The 19,885-nt window shown below is 59.4% G+C and overlaps 2 protein-coding genes across 5 annotated transcripts in view; one reads left to right on the top strand and one right to left on the bottom strand.

Annotated features, from left to right (window-relative positions):
• The first annotated feature begins 2,380 nt into the window (after nucleotides 1–2,380).
• Nucleotides 2,381–17,471, top strand: EPHB4 (EPH receptor B4). The gene is made up of 17 exons (XM_077140823.1): nucleotides 2,381–2,553; nucleotides 5,068–5,138; nucleotides 5,277–5,564; nucleotides 6,369–6,765; nucleotides 7,655–7,810; nucleotides 8,003–8,335; nucleotides 8,574–8,698; nucleotides 9,070–9,235; nucleotides 10,326–10,428; nucleotides 10,644–10,708; nucleotides 10,810–10,923; nucleotides 11,042–11,289; nucleotides 13,979–14,194; nucleotides 14,483–14,632; nucleotides 14,952–15,145; nucleotides 15,303–15,458; nucleotides 16,472–17,471. The coding sequence occupies exons 1-17, from the start codon at nucleotides 2,502–2,504 to the stop codon at nucleotides 16,599–16,601; spliced, it is 2,964 nt and encodes a 987-aa protein (XP_076996938.1). The 5' UTR covers nucleotides 2,381–2,501; the 3' UTR covers nucleotides 16,602–17,471.
• A 2,111-nt stretch (nucleotides 17,472–19,582) lies between these two features.
• Nucleotides 19,583–19,885, bottom strand: part of ZAN (zonadhesin) — a 39,829-nt gene continuing 39,526 nt past the window's right edge. For all 4 annotated transcript variants that reach the window (XM_077140819.1, XM_077140822.1, XM_077140821.1 and 1 more), the window contains exon 48: nucleotides 19,583–19,800. In XM_077140819.1, coding sequence (XP_076996934.1) covers nucleotides 19,716–19,800 — 85 coding nt within the window. In that variant the 3' untranslated portion in view covers nucleotides 19,583–19,715. The remainder of the gene's footprint in view (nucleotides 19,801–19,885) is intronic.

Raw genomic sequence — 19,885 nt, 5'->3', positions numbered from 1 at the left:
TGGAAGTAACCAGCCTCACACCAGTTAGATGGGCTGAAGGTGATTCCCGAGCACTGGAGGGAATATCTCAGGTGTCATCTCCATGGAAAGGGGAAATAACAGGGTTTCCATCAGATGATAAGATCTTTGTAGCTTGGAGGCATGTTTTCCAAATCCTGAAACCTAGCACAGTGCTCACGGAGCACACGGTAGATGTTCAGTAAAGGTTTCATATTCCACCTGCTGGAAAGTGGGCTGGTGACCCCAGGCTATGGGATGGATGGGGAGGGGGGCGGATTTCTAACCTACAGCCCGTCCTCTCTTCCCCTTGCCTGAGAGGGTCTAGTCCCCAGGCATTCAAATCTGGGTTCAAATGACTGCAGCTCCTCTGGCCCACTGCTCACCCCTCCAATTCATCAGTCTCTCACTGCCCCCCTGCCTCACATCTCTCCACCATCCAGCATGCCCCAACAAATGAGGACATTTAAGAGATCGAGGGCCTAGGGAGAAGGGGGGAACGGTGGAGGGCAGAGCGTCGGAGGAGACAGAAGACACAGGTTTTAGTTGCTGGAGAATGTGGGTGCAGAGTGAGAGCAGTGAAGGGGGCTGGGGGTACGGGGCCTGGAAGGAGAGGCTGAACAAGAGAAGGGGAGACCAGGCTCGCAGGGGAGGGGAGTGGAAGGTCAGGGACCGGGGGCGAGGAGGGGATTCCCAGCCCCGGCCTGGCCTGCCCGGCTCCAGCAAAGCCGGCTGTTTCCTGCCCCCAGTGACCCCCCACCCCGGAGCAGGACCCAGGCAGGGCAACGAGGAAGGGCAGGGGTGCCGGGAGCACCTCTGGCGGCAGGAAGATAAGTGCACTGGGACAAGAGGTCACTGCAGGTCTGGCTGTCTTTTCTGGGGGCTCAAAGGTGCTTGGCAGCCCCCCAAGTTTCTCCAGGCTCCTCCTTCCCTCCCCTCTCTGCTCGGCAACTCTTCCAGACTAGGTTCCCGGTAATAACTTTCTGAGTCTAAGCCCTGTCCTTGCAGCTCTCCTACAGGCTGACTCCTGTGGCACCCCTCAGCCACTCCTCACCCCACTTTCTCGGTACCCTGATTAGAAGGGAGGAGCACTTCTTTCCTGGACCCTCCCCCCGAACTGATGGTATGGGGGGGACTGGCAATGAAAGGAAGGGCCCCTCCCAGCCATCCCGAGGGCCCTCAGGAGCCAGACAGGAAACAGCCTCAGGAAAGACAGCAGCAGCAGCAGCCGTCACAGCCACAGCTCCCCCCGCCAGGGGTCAGGGTCGCGGGCCGCATGGGCGTTCCGCCCGCCCCCCCCAAGCCCAAGAGAGAGTGAGAGTGAGGGAGGTGATCTGATGAGCCATACCCCTCACCCTCTGTTATTTACTCTGGGTTCCTCGACTTTTCTACACTCTTCCCTATCTCAACCCAGTTGCCTCACTTCTTCCCGCCTTCTGCAGCGCTGGGGACTGCGCGCACAGTAGGGACCCAAGATGTCATGTTTGTTGAGTGACTGTGTGAACGTCGCTGCTCGGTTATACCTAGGCTGGGCTCACCGCCCCGGGGCCCAATGGGCAACCCTCCATCCTCCAAAGCTTTCAGCTCTTTCCCCTCCTCGTTTCCCCCAAACACAGTCCCCGGCACCAACTCGGGGGGTAGCGGGCGAATCCTGGAGTGGAATCTGGAGTCCGCAGGTCAGAGCCGGCTTTGTGCGTGCGCTGCTCACTCCTGCGCGGCGCCCGCGGCCCTCCGGGAGCTGGCTGGGTTTCCCCGCTCCGGGTACCCTGCCCGGGGGGGCCCTGGGCCCTGGCCCCGACACACGCTGTCCCGCAGGGCACACGGCCACCGAGCGCGTCGCGGCGGTCCCGGGGTTCCCAGGCCCGCCGCCCCTCCCCCTCCCGTTTCCCCAAACTTTCTCCAAACTTCCCGACCTGCTCCGCTCGGCGCCGCGCTCCGCTTCCCTCATGAATTATTCAGCAGCGCGCGCTCCAATCAGCGCGCCCGGCCCCCTGGCCCAGCCTGGACCGGGGCGGGGGGTCTCCTCCGCGCCCCTCCCTCCCGGCCCCGGCGCCGCCCGGCCCAGTCCCAGCCCGGCCCCCCCCACCCCCCGGCCCCGCGCCCGCCGCAGTCTCCCTCCCTCCCGCCGCCGGCCCCGCTCGGGCTCCCACCCTCCCCGCCCGCGCGCAGCGCACTCGGCCCGGCGGCGCAGCAGGCGACTCCAGGGAGGGGGGGAGGGAGACCGCGAGCGGCCGGGGCGGGCCCCCCAGGCCCCGGAGGGACCCCCGACTCCAGCCCCGTCTGGCTCTGCGCCCGCCCGGGCGGCCCCGGCCCCGACGGCCCCTGCCCGCGCGGCCACACCTGGGCGCCGGTGCCCCGCATGGCCGCGCGCTGAGGGCCCGCCGGAGAGTCCCGCGCGGGCAGTCGGCGACCGACGCGCTCACGGGGTGGGGTGGGGTGTTCAGACCTGGGGGGGCCGGCGCCCCCCAATCTCGTATCGGATCCAGCCGGAGCGAGGCGGCGCCATGGAGCTGCGGGCGCTGCTCTGCTGGGCTTCGCTCGCCGCGGCTTTGGAAGGTGAGTCTGTTCGGGGGCACCCCGAGACTCCTAGAAGGCCCCCAAAGTTGTCATCTGAGCGGATGGGCTGACCTCTCTGTACTCCTGCCACCGCACCCCAATCCCAAACACTTCTGACCAACGGTGCCAGGTCGGGAGGGGGGCGGGGAGGAGGCGGCCCAGTGGGGGAGTGGAGTTTTCTTTTGTTTGGGAAGGAGATGGAGTGGGGCTCGGTCCCGGGACCGTCCCCTACCCCCGGCTCCCCAAACTGTTAACCCAGGTTCCTAACGTCCTTGGCAGCCTTTCCTTTGCGCCCCCACCCCAGTCTTCAAAACTCTCCCCCAAGTTTCTGTCCCGCTTCCCACACTACAGCCAAAGGAGAGGAAACTTTTGGGGAGGAAAAACTGCGCTTTACTGCAGACCTGCAGGCTAGGCCGGGAAAATGCCCCACCCCCAGTTCTTTAGCCTTCACCCCTTGATCTTCCTGGGCCCTCTGCACTCACACCCCAAATCCCCATATTTTCCTCAGAGCCAGATCTCTGGCTGCAGACCTTCCCTCTCCCTCAGTTTCCCCAGGCTGCACCCCATCCCTTTAAATGCCACCTAGACCCCAGGCCTGGAGAGCCTGGGTTTTCCCTGACTCCCTGAGCAGCCCCCCATGCTGTCCTTACTCAGTCCAACTCCTACTTCCTAGTCTCTCTGAGTTTGTTTTTTTCTGCATCCCCCCCAAATGTTTCTGTATCAGTGTGTCTCTCTCCCCTCCTCGTCCCCTAGAGGGAGGGGTGCAAGAGTCCCGTAAACCCCCCTCCTGCCTCCCTAATCTTCTCTCAATGAGCTGCTTCCCTCACCCCTTTCACTGCCGAGAATCAAAAGGGGTCTCTGGGGAATGGACCATGGGGCGCTGCTGACGGGCAGGAATCAAAGGCAGCTGGGAAACCCGTTTCCCCGGGCTGGGGATCAAAGGCTGGGCCTGGGGGGTAGTCTAAGGGGCAGCCCAGCCTCCCCAGAAAGGGGAAGGGGAAGAATGGAGAGTGGAAAAGGGGGGAAAGGAGAGCCACCCTGATTCCTGTCACCTGAGCTCTCTGCGAGCGCCAGGCCTCTGCTAAGCACTGTACAAAAGTTCTTTTCCCTGTTCCAGGGACCCTGGGGAGGGAGGGCTTACGGCCCTGTTGCACGGCCGAGGAGACTGAGCTTGGAGAAGGGCTGAGTAATCTAGGCAAAGTCGTGTGCCCTAAGGAAGGTAGGGGGCTGGAGACGAGGGGAGTGACTGACCAGGGCAAGACCAGAAATGGAGATGGACTGAGAGTGGGAAGGAGGGATGGGAGATGCAAGAGGGAACTGACAGGTCAGAGGGAGCTGGAAGGGGGCAGGCTGGGGACAGGATGAGAGAAAGTGAGGCGCTCAGAGACAGCCCCAAAACAGACAGTGTGGAGATCGGAGACAGGAAAACACCATCCTGGCCGAACAATGGAGGGTGGGGACGGCAGCCCCTATCCACCCCGTCCCAGATCCCGGGCATCCTGTCCCCAACGTGCCGGGCTGTCTCCTGCCACCCATGGGGGCCCTGGGCCTCACCTCCAGCCGGCAGAGTTTACAGACTGACCCCTCCCACCCCACCTTCCCTTCTATCCTGCAGCCCCCACGGCAGTGAGGGAGGAGAGGAGGGGAGGGCGGCCAGGCCCCAGGTGTGGGGCTGGCTCCCCTGGGGGCCCCCTCCCCATGCCTGCCCCCCACGTTGTCCTGGCCTCCACCACCAGGGGCTCTGCAGTTTCCCCTAATCCCCCCTTCCGCCGGCACCCTTCCCTACCCCGGGCGCCCGTCCGAGCTGATCCAGGTGTGTTCACCTCCCCCGCCTCAACACCCCTAAAATCTCCCCTTCTCTTCCCAAAATGAAATCCAGATGTGAGGCCCCAGCGGGAGCTAGGGCGGGAACCCAGGCGTCCCAGCCTGCAGCACTTCCTCCTCCTCCTCCTCCTTGTCTGAGACAGCTAATTGGTGGGGGGGTGGGGGTGGGAGGGGGATGGGTGGTGCTTGGGGATGAACCTGGGGTGCAGGGCACCAGCTTGGAGGACAGCACGGGGCACCGCAGCACTATTTTGTCTGAAAACGGGGTGCATACCTGGAGGAGGAGTGGAAGTTGGGGAGGGAGTGTTGTCTCCTAACCGTGCCGCACTCCCCCCCCCCACTCCCGCAGTGCTTTGCCCATCACGGAATCAGGCCCAGGTCAGGGCTCAGGTTTTAACCCTTGCCGGCCCGGTTGCCCTGTTCCCCTCCCAGCAGTCGCGTCCTCCCGCACCCACCAGTTCGTGGAGCCCTGGGACTAGGAGGTCTGGGGGTGGGCAGCGGGGTGCCTGCCAGCTGTCAGGGTGGAGTTGGCACGACAGGAGGACCCAGACGGCACGGCCTGCTCGGCTCCTCACCTCTTCTGCCGCCTGGCTCCTCTCCCCTGTGCCACCCACTTCCCAGGGGCCTAGTCTCCCTGTTCTCTGCCCCCCACATGCTGACTTTGTCTGTCCGTGTGTCTGTCTGTCTCAGAGACCCTGCTGAACACAAAACTGGAAACTGCCGACCTGAAGTGGGTGACGTTTCCTCAGGTGGAGGGGCAGGTAGGAGCTACACCCAGGACCTGGGGCTCTGGGGGGAAATGAGGGGAAAGAGGGAGGGCACCTCCATCCCTTGCTTCCCTGTGCCCCCACCCCCACCCCCTCGGCAGCACCCCGGCTGACCCCCTCTCCCCTGGGCAGTGGGAGGAGCTAAGCGGCCTGGACGAGGAGCAGCACAGCGTGCGCACCTACGAGGTGTGTGACCTACAGCGGGCCCCCGGCCTGGCCCACTGGCTGCGCACCGGCTGGGTGCCACGGCGCGGTGCCGTCCACGTGTACGCCACGCTGCGCTTCACCATGCTTGAGTGCCTCTCCCTGCCCCGGGCCGGCCGCTCCTGCAAGGAGACTTTCACCGTCTTCTATTTCGAGAGCGATGCCGACACGGCCACGGCCGTCACGCCACCCTGGATGGAGAACCCCTACATCAAGGTAGCCAGGCCAGGGACTCAGGGCCAGGCCTGGGGTCTGGGGGGCAAGTGATGAGCTCCCAGGCCTCCAGCAGGGAGAACCGGGGGCTGGGAAGCAGGAGACGGAAGTCCTGCGAGGGCTGAAGCAGGTGTGCTCACTGGGTGGGGCAGAAGTGGCCCCCACTGCCCGGCCTGGAGCTCACGGCAGGGTGCCCAGGCCTCAGCCCGCTTCTCCACCGTCTCAGCTGCTCTGCCCGACGACGCTTGGGCCACGCCACCCTTCTCTAATGCACCTCGCCCTTTTACAGCCCTATGTCTTTGTGTCAGCTGGCACCTTACCCCACGACACCTTCTCTCTGCCATTTCTACACCTCTCCTACTTGTCTTTTCCATTCCTGCTCATGGTCTCCCTGCCCTGGGGTTCCACACCACTCTGTCCAGATACCCATCCTCACCCTCTTCATACTTTATAGTTTATCTGCATTCCGTTCATTTCTGTTTCCTTGGCACGGAGAGCAGGTGTCGATAAATGTTGGAGGAATGAGTGAATGAGCGAATGAGCAGGAGAAAGGAGTGCAGGACAGAGGCTGGGCACATCGTAGGAGCTCAGCAAGTATTAATGGTTCATGTTGGAACCTGCAGGAAAGTGCATATTGGAGAAGGTGGAGAGAAGGTTCCGGAAAAGGGAGCCAAGGAGGGCAGGGAGAGAGTGAGCTGGGAAGCAGAAGTCTACCCAGAGGCTTGGGAGGGGAGGACAGCAGCAGAGAGTGTCCTTCCCATGGGAGGGGAGGACAGCGGGAGTGAGTGTCTTCTCCCACCTGGGCAGGTGGACACAGTGGCGGCCGAGCACCTGACCCGGAAGCGCCCTGGGGCCGAAGCGACCGGGAAGGTAAATGTCAAGACCCTGCGCCTGGGCCCACTCTCCAAGGCCGGCTTTTACCTGGCCTTCCAGGACCAGGGTGCCTGCATGGCCCTGCTCTCCCTGCACCTCTTCTACAAGAAGTGCGCCCAGCTGACTGTGAACCTGACCCGTTTCCCGGAGACCGTGCCCCGCGAGCTGGTGGTCCCCGTGGCAGGGAGCTGCGTGGCCGATGCCGTCCCCGCGCCTGGCCCCAGCTCCAGCCTCTACTGCCGGGAGGACGGCCAGTGGGCCGAGCAGCCCATCACCGGCTGCACCTGTGCTCCTGGCTTCGAGGCCGTCGAGGGGAACACCAGGTGCCGAGGTGAGGGCTGGCGCCTCCCGTATCCTGCTCTGGGACCTCTCCACCCACTCGGAAATTTCCGTCCTGTCCACCTTCCTGGGCACTCAGCGGCTGGAAGGCCTGCCTTCAGAGCACCTGCCATGGTGCTGAGCTCTTCCTCGCTTCCAGAATCTTCCCCCCTAACCATTTCCAACTCCTCCTCCTCCTCTTCCTGGGCAGGGGAGGCTGGCCGGGGATGCAGGACTGTCTCAGGTGGCATACCTTGTGGGGACCAGAGGACAAGGCCATCGCAGCCTCAGCTCTTGTTCACGTGGGTTTCTTCCAGTTAACTGATGCGAAATTCCTACCAGAGTAGGGGTTCTCAGCCTGGGGGTTATAGATGGGATCATTTTCTTGACGTTTTGATCAGTGCGTTTCAACATGATTGGTTTCCTTTGCAATCCCATGCCTTCTGTGGCGTGTGTTTAAAATCATTCTGAGCAGGGATCCGAAGACTTCGTGGTCGCAAGTGGTGAAGCCCCTTGCTCTCGAGGGAGGGTCTCCTTCTCCTGGAGGCAGGTCTGAGCTCCTGCCTCCCTGCCCTGCCTCGCTGAGAACTTCATACAAACCACAGAGCAGCTGGCTCTCCTGGGGAGGCAGAGCTGCGTGGTTTTCTTAATTTCCCTTCTCTCTTTGACCGTTTGGTTATTTAAGAGTATGTTATTTAGTTCCATGCATTTGTGAATTTTCCAGTTCTCCTTCTGTCCTTGATTTCTCTACTTCATTCCACTGTGGTCAGAGAAATTACTTTAGTATGCTTCCAATATTTTCACACTTAATGCAGTTTGTTTTGTGACCTGACAAATGATCCCTGCACACGGGAGAGGAAGGCTGGGTGTCTTTGACAACCCTCTCGCTCTCTCTTTCTCAGCCTGTGCCCAGGGCACCTTCAAGCCCCTGCCAGGGGAGGGGTCCTGCCAGCCGTGCCCGGCCAACAGCCACTCCAACACCATTGGCTCTTCCGTCTGCCAGTGCCGCATTGGGTACTTCCGGGCCCGCACGGACCCCCGGGGTGCACCCTGCACCAGTAAGTGACCCGTGACCCTGTGAGGCTCATCGGGGAGGAAGCTCAGACCCCTGGAGTGGGCCCCGGCCTCCCACCTTGGCCCCCCATCTTCTTGCTTGTGCCCGGCATGGGGGTCCCCGGTGTGGAGAGCAGTGGAACAGGCCACCCGTCCCCCACCCACCGCTCACACGTCTGACGCCCCGTCTCCCCCAGCTCCACCCTCGGCCCCGCGGAGCGTGGTCCCCCGCCTGAACGGGTCCTTGCTGCGCCTGGAGTGGAGCGCCCCACTGGAGTCCGGGGGCCGAGAGGACCTCACCTACGCCCTCCGCTGCCGGGAGTGCCGCCCCGGGGGCCCCTGCACGCACTGTGGGGGAGACCTGACCTTCGACCCTGGCCCGCAGGACCTGGTCGAGCCCTGGGTGATGATTCGTGGGCTGCGCCCCGACTTCACCTACACCTTCGAGGTCACTGCCTTGAACGGGGTGTCCTCCTTGGCCACGGGGCCGGCACCGTTTGAGCCTGTCAATGTCACCACTGACCGCGAGGGTGAGCCCACGAGCTGAGGGCTGGGGGTGGGATGGGGGCAGAAAGAGAGAAAAAGAAGCAAAGGCGGACTGGAGAGCCAGGGAGGAGCAGCTCCCCAAGTGGGCTGGGGGCAGAGGAGTCAGAATTATTTAAACTGTCGGGGGGCTGGGACAAGTGCACCGAGCAGGGGGAGACTTGGAAAAGTCAAGGGACAGCCCTGCCACGAGGAGGGGCCCCCATGTCTGTCTGTCTCTCCCAGTGCCGCCCCCAGTGTCCGACATCCGGGTGACACGGTCGTCACCCAGCAGCCTGAGCCTGGCATGGGCTGTTCCCCGGGCGCCTGGTGGGGCCGTGCTGGACTACGAGGTCAAGTACCACGAGAAGGTGAGACGGGGCTGTGGCCTGCCCTGGCGGTGGGGTGGGCAGTGGGCTGGGGAGCTGGGGGAGCTGAACCCCAGCATGAGGCAGGCAGCTCATCTCCAGCTAGTAGCTGTGTGAACCTAGGGCAAGCCCCTCGGACCCTCCAAGCCTCAAGCTCCCCGGCTGTAAAATAGTTCAGAGAACAGTGCCCACATACAGGGTGGCTACCAGGACCAAGCGACAGACACACTGAGTGGGAAAGCCCCAGCACGGTGCTAAGTAAGCACAAAGGCTCCCTGTGACCCAGCGGATGCTAGCAGGGGGTTGGGGGTTGGGGTTGGCAGCAGAAACTGGGCGCCCTGGCTCAGGACCTGCCCCCTCCTCCTCCTGGACAGGGCGCTGAGGGCCCCAGCAGCGTGCGCTTCCTGAAGACCTCAGAAAACCGGGCAGAGCTGCAGGGGCTGAAACGGGGTGCCAGCTACCTGGTCCAGGTGCGGGCGCGCTCTGAGGCTGGCTACGGGCCCTTTGGCCAGGAGCACCACAGCCAGACCCTGCGGGACGGTGAGCCTGGGCGCATGGCAGGGGGCAGGCAGGGGGTGCCACCACTGGGTCGTCTCTGCCCCTGTAAGTTCCCCCAAGTCATGGGCCACAACCCTAGGGCACCATGTCCTAGAGAAGAGGGCACAGGGGAGAACCCAACAGCCTGCTGGGAAGTCCCCTCCGTGCTTACCAGCTGGGGGGGTTCTTCAGCAAAATGTTGATCCTCTGACCCTCAGCTCCCTCTCTCATCCAGTAAGAGGAAATGTGATCAAGCCTTTCTTCAGGGCTTCGGGAATTAAATAAAGTGACACATGTTTGTTGTAACGTGCTGGGCTGGTGGCTTTCGCAACCTGGAAAATTAAAAAAAAAAAAATTAGCGGCTTTATTAAGGTAGAATTCACATGATGTGATTCACCCATTTAAAGTGTCCAACTACTGGCTTCTAGTCCCCGAGTTGTGTATGCATCGCCACACTCGATCTCAGAGCATTCTCAGCACCCCTTAGCCTTCACTCCCAAGCCTTAGGCAACCACGAGGCATTTTGTACTTTTTGTCTCTGTGGATTTGCCTATTCTGAACGTTTCCTGTAAATGGAATCATATGATACGTGGTCATTTGTGTCTGGCTTCTTTCACTCGGCAGCAGGTTTTCAAGGTTCATCATGTTGCAGGGCAGGCTAGAACACCGTTCCTTTTTTATGGCTGAATAATATTCCGTTGCGTGGAGAGACCACATTTTCGTTATCCATACATGAGTTGATGAATATTCGGGTTCTCCACGCTGTGTGATTATAAACCTCATAACGCTGGACCTTTGGAGCCTTCCAAAGGTTTCTTGGACACCAGTCATTTATAACGAAACAAAATAAAAACTGCTCTGGTAAAAACGAGGTTGGGAAACTTCCCTCCCTTGCCCTAAGGGCACCTGGAGGAACCCAGGAGCCCAGGGAAAACAGTTTGGAAACCACTGGGCGTCCCGAGCCGACCTCGCCTGTGTCCCCACTTCCCCATCCGTCACGACGGTGCCGGAGACCCCCTGTGCTCAGAGGCTGGAACTGGGGCCTGCGGGGGGCTGGTGGGCTCTTCCTCACTGCCGGCTTCGTCGCCCCCAGAACACGAGAGTTGGCGGGAGCAGCTGGCCCTGATAGCAGGCACGGCGGTGGTGGGCGTGGTGCTGGTCCTGGTGGTCGTCGTCATTGCTGTCCTCTGCCTCCGGTGAGGGCTCTGGCACCTGCATCCCGGGGGACCCCCGCCCCCACCCCGGGGAGATGCACCACCCCCCCCCACCCACCCTGCTGCTCCGGGACAAGACCTCAGAGCCCCACGGGCCTACTGTCACTGGAACTCTGACCCCCCCTTCCAGCCCTGCCCCTGGGGGAACGGGGATGCGTGCCTCAGCTTACCTTTTGCTCCTTTCTCGTTGGCCGCAGCAAACAGAGCAGTGGGAGAGAAGCCGAGTACTCGGACAAGCACGGACAGTATCTTATCGGGCATGGTGGGTGTCCTCTCCTGGAGGCGGTGCAGCCGGGGAGCCAGGGTGTCGGGGCCTGGGGGGAAATGGCTCCTTTGCAAATGGACCCCTGCCTGGCTCCTCAGGTACGAAGGTCTATATCGACCCCTTCACTTACGAAGACCCTAATGAGGCTGTGAGGGAATTTGCCAAAGAAATTGATGTCTCCTATGTCAAGATTGAAGAGGTGATCGGCGCAGGTAAGAGGAGAGGTGCCCAGGCACCTGGGTGGTTCTGGAAGGTGGGGGGCGGTGGAGATGAGCGGACGGCCCCCAGCCAGGCCAGGAGGAGAAACTGACCAAGGTGTCCTCCCCGCAGGCGAGTTTGGCGAGGTGTGCCGGGGGCGGCTCAAGGCACCGGGGAAGAAGGAGGGCTGCGTGGCCATCAAGACCCTGAAGGGCGGCTACACAGAGCGGCAGCGGCGCGAGTTCCTGAGCGAGGCCTCCATCATGGGCCAGTTTGAGCACCCCAACATCATCCGCCTGGAGGGCGTCGTCACCAACAGTGTGCCAGTCATGATCCTCACCGAGTTCATGGAGAACGGTGCCCTGGACTCCTTCCTGCGGGTGAGATCCCCGCAGCCACCCCCCCGACACCCCCTGTAGCCAGCCAGGGCCCAGAGCCCAGGACGGAGGGCCTCGCCCCCACTCCAGCCGTGTCCAGCTGGACTGTGCTACTCCACCCTTCATTTTCCCCGTGGGGAGGGCTGAGTCCCTGCAACCGGCCTTGCCTTGGGGTCAGACTGGCCTCTGGGGTGGCTGACTCCGGGATGTTAGGGGTCATCTTTGCTCTTTCGATGAAACTTTGCCAGGTGCCTTCCATGCAGCAGCCACTGTTCTCACGCTGGGGAGACACCTGAGCCAGGCTGCCGAGGTCTCTGGTCTCGGAGCTGACGAGCAATGGGGGAGACTGACGATGAAAGAGTAAATAGAGGGGTGTTCCATTTTGCTAAGGCTGCCGGAATGCAAGACACCAGGGATGTACTGACTTCATAGAGGGGATTTATTTAGTTACAGATGTACAGTTCCTCAGAGGCAAGGCAGCTAGCTTTCGCCTGGGTTTCTCTGTCCCATGGGAAGGCACACCCCGATGTTCCATGTCCGCCAGCCCTCTCTCCCAGCTTCTGGGTTCAAATGGCTTTCCCTGGAGCGTATTCTCTCTGCATCTCCAAACATCTGGGTCTGTGTGGGCTCTGAGCGCTGAGCTCTCCTCTAACACCTCTTAAGCCTCCAGCTAATTAAGGTCAGTCATTGCAGAAGGCACGCCCCTTAGCTGACCACAGATGCAATCGGCCATAGGTGAAATCCAGTGCTGATGATTTAAGTTCACAGTGACAGAACTGGGCACCACCACTTTGTCAAGTTGATACTATAAGGGGCTTTTCAGAAAATTAAACATAATTGCAGATGTGGAAGAAAAAACAAGGTCATAGAAAAGCGGCCAGGGATGAGATAGGAAGAGCTTATTCTATTCTTATTTTCTTTAGCAGGTTTTACTGGACTTTATTATTATTTTTAACCTTTACTATGCATTGTTTTTTAAAAGTGAGAACACTTTCTTACGTAGCAAAGTAACATCACTGCACTCGATAAAATTATTATGGACCACATTCATATTTCTCCAAATATCCCCCAAATGGCCTTTATTGCTGGTTTATCCAAACCAGGATCCAGTTTAGGGCCAGGCATTATTTCTAAGCCATTACCAGTCCATGGCAGTTCCTCGAGCCAGCTCTCCTCTTGAATATATTCCATCTCCTGGATTTTTTTTTGTTTGTTTTTTTGGTTTTTTTTTTTTGGCATGGGCAGGCACTGGGAATCGAACCCAGGTCTCCAGCATGGCAGGTAAGAACTCTGCCTGCTGAGCCACTGTGGTCTGCTCCTGGAATGTTTTGATAAGCTCAGACTTAAACCTTTATGGCTGGACTGCATCAGGGGATACCTCACCTCCTCTTTGCATCCAACCAGGAGACCCAGACTGTCTGGCTCACTCTGTAAGTGAGGTGGAGACAGGCCCCCTGGGTTAGTGATGCCAGCCAAGTCCTGCTTCGTGGACTCAGGAATCTGTGTGTTGTTACATTGGTACCATGCGAAGGTCCAGCTACAGGACGGAGGAAGGGGGCATCTGGTTTAGAAGAGGCGACATCTGGGTAGCTGAGAAAGAGCCGGTCATGAGATTGGTGGACAACACATTTGGGACAGAGAGTAGGGACCCAGAATAGGAAGGGGCTGTGCAGATTTGAGAAACAGGAAGACTTGAGAGACTGAGCCCAGTGAGCAGGGGGACCAAGGACCAGTCGCAAGGTGGGTGGTGGCCTCAGGCAGGAAGAAGCCATTGGAGGGAAGGAATTGAAGCAGGAGGGTGAGGTGATTTAAGAGATCCCACTGGCCATGTGGATGGAGCAGAAGCAGGGAGACAGCTGCAGTCATCCAGGCAGTGGGGCACAGAGCAGCACTTGCATTTTGGGGGATGTTCAGTTTCAGAAATTGAGCCAGCAGAAGTTGCTGGTGGACTGGAAGTGGTGAGTGAGGGACGGAGTGACGGGGGGCTCAGGTCTATGGCTGAGCAGCTGGGCGTTTCCGTGTTGGGATGACCTGAGATGTGAGGCCTGAGGTAGTGGCAGGTTTGGAGGATGGCTTAAGTCAGTGTTTGGACTCTGTGCCCCTGACCCTCCAGGGCATGCAGACAGTCCCCTGCATTTGGCTGGACCCAGAAGATGGGATTAGCTCACCGTCCCATGTAAAAAGGTCAAGGTCGGGCTTTAGGTCCTGGGTTTTACCGCTGTGGGCGCTGAGCCCACCCAGTTCCTCGGTGCTGTCTTGCAAAACCACAAAGTCAGGGTCCAAGTGGGCTGAGCGAGACCAGCACCCGCCCATCTCCACCTGCAGACAGGTAGCTCAGAGGACACTCCTAGCTTGAGACAAATCTCTTGCTATCAAATACAAGGAGCACAGTATATTAAAAGCATTTGTTGAGTATTTCCTGGGTGTAAAGCATTGAACTGGGTTAAATGGAAGGAAAAAATTTAAAATCATCTCCTTATCATCTAATCAATTGGATGCATATTTGAAACCGAAATGTTAGGCAATGCCTCGTCATAATCTAGTGAGGGCCGAAGGACCTCGGCTCACCTGGGAGGCTGGCAGGTAAGTTGTCAGATGGGTCTGGAAAGGACAGATGGCTTAGGAAGCGGAAGGACAGGGGACGGCGAGTGAGCCGCACCAACCAAGCCTTTTTCCCGGTGCCCTCCTGCAGCTGAATGACGGGCAGTTCACGGCCATCCAGCTGGTGGGCATGCTGCGGGGCATCGCCTCGGGCATGCGGTACCTAGCCGAGATGAGCTACGTCCACCGAGACCTGGCCGCCCGCAACATCCTGGTCAACAGCAACCTTGTCTGCAAGGTGTCCGACTTCGGCCTCTCGCGCTTCCTGGAGGAGAACTCTTCTGATCCCACCTACACGAGCTCTTTGGTGAGGCTGGGAGGCAGGAGGGAGGGAAGGTTGAAGAGGTGGGAGGCGGGGGGGGGCGGGGGGAGTGATGTTCTGGTCCAATGAGAGGATCAGGAGCAGATTCAGAGGGAGACCCAAGGAACTTTAGAATACGGACTTCGGTGGGTGCAGTCAGCTTATGGGACTGCTCTCTAGGGCGTCTGGGAAAGGAACAGAGTTGGGGAGCGATGGGAGTTGGATGGGGGCGAGTGGGCAGTGTGCTTGGGGACTGTGAGCCCCTCAGCTCACCTCTTTCCCCCTGTCCTGCAGGGAGGGAAGATTCCCATCCGGTGGACAGCCCCCGAGGCCATCGCCTTCCGGAAGTTCACGTCTGCCAGCGACGCCTGGAGCTATGGGATTGTGATGTGGGAAGTCATGTCTTTTGGGGAACGGCCATATTGGGATATGAGCAATCAGGATGTGAGTGTCCCGCAGTCATATCAAGCTTCTCTGGAATGTTCTCTCCCCTGGGATAGGGGTCCTTGAGGTGCTGAGAGTGGCTGGACGAAGGTGGCTCTTTATATCAGAGAGTCGGACGTGGCGTGTTTAAGTCACAGAAGGATGCAGAGGTGGAGGGCAGGGTCGGGGGGCTGCACATCCAGACTGTAACCCAAGAGCCACTGGACGTTCAGCCCCAGCCAGGAGGACTCATGGAAATGTTGTTCCTGGGGAGGGGGCGGCTCTGGCATCCTCGTTGTCCCCTGACGTCTTCACCCAGGGCTTCTTCCCCCTACCCCAGGTGATCAACGCCATTGAGCAGGACTACCGGCTGCCCCCACCCCCAGACTGCCCCACCTCCCTGCACCAGCTCATGCTGGACTGTTGGCAGAAGGACCGGAATGCCCGGCCCCGCTTCCCCCAGGTGGTCAGCGCCCTGGACAAGATGATCCGGAACCCTGCCAGCCTCAAAATCGTGGCCAGGGAGAACGGGGGGTGAGGACCCGAGAGAACGCACCCTTTTCCCAGACTCTGCCACTGCCTTTCGCGGGGCGTGGGCGGATGGTGTCTGTCCCCTCTCCAAGGCTGGCCTCACTTTCCCCATCTGACTCAGGCTGGAGACTCAGTATGTCCTCCCGTCCTTGCCTCCCAGGGCCTCGCATCCACTCCTGGACCAGCGGCAGCCTCACTACTCAGCTTTTGGCTCCGTGGGGGAGTGGCTCCGAGCCATCAAGATGGGAAGATACGAAGAAAGTTTTGCAGCCGCAGGGTTTGGCTCCTTTGAGCTGGTCAGCCAGATCTCTGCTGAGTAAGTCATCCCAGGAGCTCCAGGGGGCTGATGGTGAGAGCTGAGCAGCCAGAGGAACCCTAGGGACTGTAGGCACTGAGCCCAGGACCAGGCCCTCAGAGTCGGTGGGAACCTCTGGGGTCAACTTCCAGATCCAGCTCTACGTTCTCAGTGGAGCAACGCTAAGGAAGAGCCCCCCAAAACAGTACTAGTTGCTGGGGCTGAGGATCCTGAGAGCGGGCCTGCATGTCCACCTCTCCTCCTTCGCAGCCCTCTGTACCTCACTACCTCCTCCCCCTCCTCAATCTGCATCTCTCTTTGTGCATCTATCCTGCATTCCAGTCCCAGCGCTGGTGCTAACACTTAACAATAACGTGTCAACTCTTCCCACCCATAAAAGGAGCCTGCACTAGGTTTTGGAGCTCCTTCCCAGCTTTGAAGTTAAATGTTTTATGGTTCTGATGTCTCCCAAATACTGTTTTTCACCTTGCAGGCCTCTCTCTGGTATCCTCCTTCCAGCCTTGCCTCTGCATTTCTCTCCCTGAGTCTCTCCTGCCCCAGGTTAGAATGATAAAAAAATGATAAATCTGGAACTAGACGGTCCTCGTTGCCACCCTCCCTGCCAAACAGCCCTCCTCCTTAACCTGTGCCAGCTTCTTTTTGACACAGGTTCTGCTCTTCATTTACCATCTCCTCTGCTTTCCCTTATCACAGTCTCCAGGCGTGCGGATTGGGGGGTGGGGACACGACAGGTTGTTTTGTGTGCCCCTTCACTCCTCTCCCCTCTAAAGCAATCTGCACAGCCCCTTCCCCCACCGTCCCTTTGAAGATCCAGGTCTCCAGGCTGCAGCTCTCGGCCCTACCCCTCCCGCGGCTGCGCAGAAGCCCAGTGCCGCCTAAATCTTCCGGGATCTGCCCTGTAACTGTTGACGTTACAAGCTTCTCTTCCTTTAATCTTTCTGATTGGCTGGCAGTCCCGAGGCGGGGACACGGCTTTTGGCGCTGCTCTCACCTTGTTCTCTCTCCGCCCACAGGGACTTGCTCCGAATTGGAGTCACTCTGGCGGGACACCAGAAGAAGATCCTAGCCAGTGTCCAGCATATGAAGGCCCAGGCCAAGCCTGGAACACCAAGCGGGACCGGAGGAGCAGCCCCACAGTACTGACCTGCACCCCCGCACCTGGCCCCACAGCCCTGAAGCCATGGGCGCCCCCTGTCCCCTTCTTCCTTGGGGGGAGACGGGAGTCGGCGGGGACTCAAGGAGGCCCCATCCCTGCACCCCGCTGGATTGCACTTTGAACCCACGGGGCTGGAGTGTCAGCAATTTGGAGAGACTGGATTTGGGGACTACCCTCCCCACCACCCCAGGATTGGGTGTGACCAGAGGGAAAGAAAGCACCCATGATTCCCCAACTTCCCCAGGGGAGATTGGGTGGGGATCCCCACAGCAGCCCTCTGATCCCCAATTAGGGCCCCCAGGTGCTCCCCCTCACCCTAAGGGCCAGGGCCCTGCAGACCAAAGAGAGGGGGGCAACGTCGGGAGGCAGGAAGGGCTGTCATGGCCAGTGACAGTCATTGGCCTTTGATGTCTCCGACCTTGCTGCTGTCACCACCGAACTCTATTTTTTTCCCTTGTAAATGTGCCTGCCCCCGTCTGTTGTTGCCTTCATATTGAAGGTTTTCAAGTTTTATTTTTTGTTTTTAGTCCTATTTTCCCATTTTGTTTTTCTCCTGTCCTTGTTATGACCACGTTGGAGGGAACCTGTGTCACTGTGGCCACCTCCACCCAAGTTGGACCAGGGACACATCATGGCTGATTCCAGAACTGTGCCTTGTCCTGCCACATACCCCCAGGGATTTCCCTCTTCCCCAAGTACCCCCCCAAGCTGTGTCTGTGGAGGTGTGTGGGGGGTGAGGTGGTGAAAGGGGCAGGGAGGTGGCGGTAAGAGGCTGACCCGTGCTTGGAGGAGTTCTTAAGTTATATTTAAAAACTTTTTTTTTTGTATAAATAAAAGAAAATGGGAAGTGTGCTGAAGCTCAGGGGATGATTGGGAGTGGGGAAAGTACTGGGTTTCTGAGGAAAGTTGGGTCAGAGTCTGGAGGGTTTTATGGCAGGTGGGGAGGGGTCGGGGCTCTGGAGAGGCAGGACTGGGGGTGGGGGTGGAGGCTGGGAGATGAGTCACTGGCAGCTGCTTCTAACGGCTCCAGCTGGCTCTGCCAAGAGCCCCGGGCACCTCCGGGGTGGGGCTCCCCCCTCCCTCTGCTACTCCTATTCCTTAGCTGTGGCAGGGAACTGTCTGAGAAAAGGAGGCCAGGAGCTCATAGCCCTGCCCTTTAGCTCCCTGAAAGGGAGGAGGGGGACCCAGGCTGGCATGGGGGGCCCAGTTAGATGAAGGAGACAGATGTGAACCAGATGTGGGCAGCTGGGGTTGGTATAGAGGCACTGAGGGTAGAGTGTCTGGATTGGCCATGGGGGAGGGGAGCTGGGAGTGGCGAGGGTGGACTCCCCACGTCTATGTACATTGGTATACACACACACACACACACACACATTCAGCTGGGGTGGGCAGACAATTCCCCTATTCAAGCTGCTGCCCAGGCAGGTTCTCCCAGCTCCTGGGGAGGGAGGGGGAGCTACGGAGCGTCTTCCCCCAGCTTCTCTCTCCCAAATAGCGAGCTGAGATGGGCTCAATCCCATTCAAAGGGCCCCATTTTCTATCCCACCATCTCCATTTGGCCCTTCCCTCCCAGTCTGCCCTCCCTCTGGGACAGCTGCAGGGGCAGGCCTAGTGGGAGCATCTTTGCTCAGCTCGCAAAGCTCTCACCTGCCCCCTATCGTGCAAATCATTGCAGGGCCTCAGCAGTCGTTCTGCCCCATTTCCTATCTCTACTACCCTCTTCCAGGGTCCCTAAGGCTCTTGAGTCCTCAGTCCCCTCCCTCCCTTGCGGACATCACCCATGCTTTGTGCTCCCAAGACAGGGCAGGGCCGGGGGACTCAGTACTGCCATGGAAGGAGGAGATGTGTCCAGGAGCAGGATGCAGGCTCAGCCAACCTGTGTCCCTGCCAACCAGACATCCAGGCTAGATAAGGTGACCTTGGCTGGCAAGGGGATGACAGATAAAAAAAAAACAACAGTGGCTGAAGGTCAAGGGCCAGAGCCTGGCCCTTGTGGCAGGAGGTGAGCACATGGGTGCCCCATGGTGCCCAGGTTAAGGTGGGCCCAGTTCCAGCCCTGGGCCCCCGAGTGTGAGCTACCCCCACCCAGCTAAAGGATGGGAAAGTCAAACTGGGCGTGATACCTGCCCTTTCTGGGGCTCTTTCCCTACCCAGTGTGGTTTCACATCCTTCAACAAAGGTGGCTGCCATGCAGCTCACCCCAGAGGATAAATAAAGGATAAGGAGACCTTTCTAGAACCCAGTGTCCTGCCTGCTTTGGCATCCCCAAACCCAAGTCCTCCAGCCTTTTGGGTCCTCCATCCTGACCCCCTTTTCTTAAAGCCCAAGCGGGATTCCCAGCCCCCGCCCCCAAGCAGGGACCTTCCCGGTGGGAGGTATAGGGAGGGGTCTGGATGCCTGCTCCTTGGCCTCAGGCTGGAGTGAGCAGAGGGCTCTAACCTGGATAGAGGTCTGCTCCTCAGCAAGCCCCCACCAGACCCCATCCTGTTACCACAGCAACCCCTAGGCCTTCTGGGGAAAAGGAGGTGGGGCTGAGGAAAGAGGCCCCAGAGGGTCACAGCCTGTTCACCCTTTGGAAAAAGCCACTTGCCCTATCCTTGGCCCTCTACCAGGTGACTGAGCTCATCATTACAAATGCAAAACTTCTCAGATTCTCTTTTTACTCCCCCCAGGGAGCACAGGGCCTCTAAGAACAAGGATTCCTGCTGGAGATGGAAAGTGAAGCTGTCCTCCAGTACCCCAGCCTTCCTTCCTGTCTTCCTTCCCTGTCCCTTCTGCCTGTCCCAACAATTACGAGCTCCCCTGGGCTTCAGAAGGAATGCCCACCCCAGGCCGGAGCCAACACCCTCTCCTCACTCCTAGCCCCGCTCCCAGCCCCAGCCCCAGGTCCCCACACCTATCAGCTGCAGAGCCCCCCCACAAGCCCACCTCCAGACCAACTGCCCCCACTGAAATAGAAATTCACATCTCAAAAATAAATAATTTTATTTTCTCTCCCTCTTTTTGAGGATACCTTAAAACTGGGTGACTCTGCAGGTAGTGTCTGGAACAAACTCTGAGGAGAAAGCGAGAAAACCCCACAGAACGCGCAGCCCGCCACGTCAGGCAAGCCAAAGGCCTGGGTCATGGGGTAGGCTCTCATCTGCCACCACCAGCCTGGCTTGGTCCCAGCTCTGCGCCTGCTCCCTAGGAGGTGGGGTCACAGCCTGGGGTCAGAAGTCTGCGTGGACTGTCCCCTACCCCAGCCCGCACAACCCTTCTCCCAGCACGC

Source organism: Tamandua tetradactyla, chromosome 23, assembly GCF_023851605.1.
Source record: "Tamandua tetradactyla isolate mTamTet1 chromosome 23, mTamTet1.pri, whole genome shotgun sequence".
NCBI classification, from domain to species: domain Eukaryota; kingdom Metazoa; phylum Chordata; class Mammalia; order Pilosa; family Myrmecophagidae; genus Tamandua; species Tamandua tetradactyla.
Note: the sequence above shows the minus strand (reverse complement) of the source record. Positions and strands in the feature narration are given on the sequence as shown.

Excerpts from the sequence above, each read along its gene's own strand:
- EPHB4 (XM_077140823.1), top strand. The coding sequence starts at position 2,502 with ATGGAGCTGCGGGCGCTGCTCTGCTGGGCTTCGCTCGCCGCGGCTTTG. Across the intron at positions 9,236-10,325 it reads CAGCCAGACCCTGCGGGACG|AACACGAGAGTTGGCGGGAG; the intron begins GTGAGCCTGGGC and ends CGTCGCCCCCAG. Across the intron at positions 14,195-14,482 it reads CCACCTACACGAGCTCTTTG|GGAGGGAAGATTCCCATCCG; the intron begins GTGAGGCTGGGA and ends CCTGTCCTGCAG.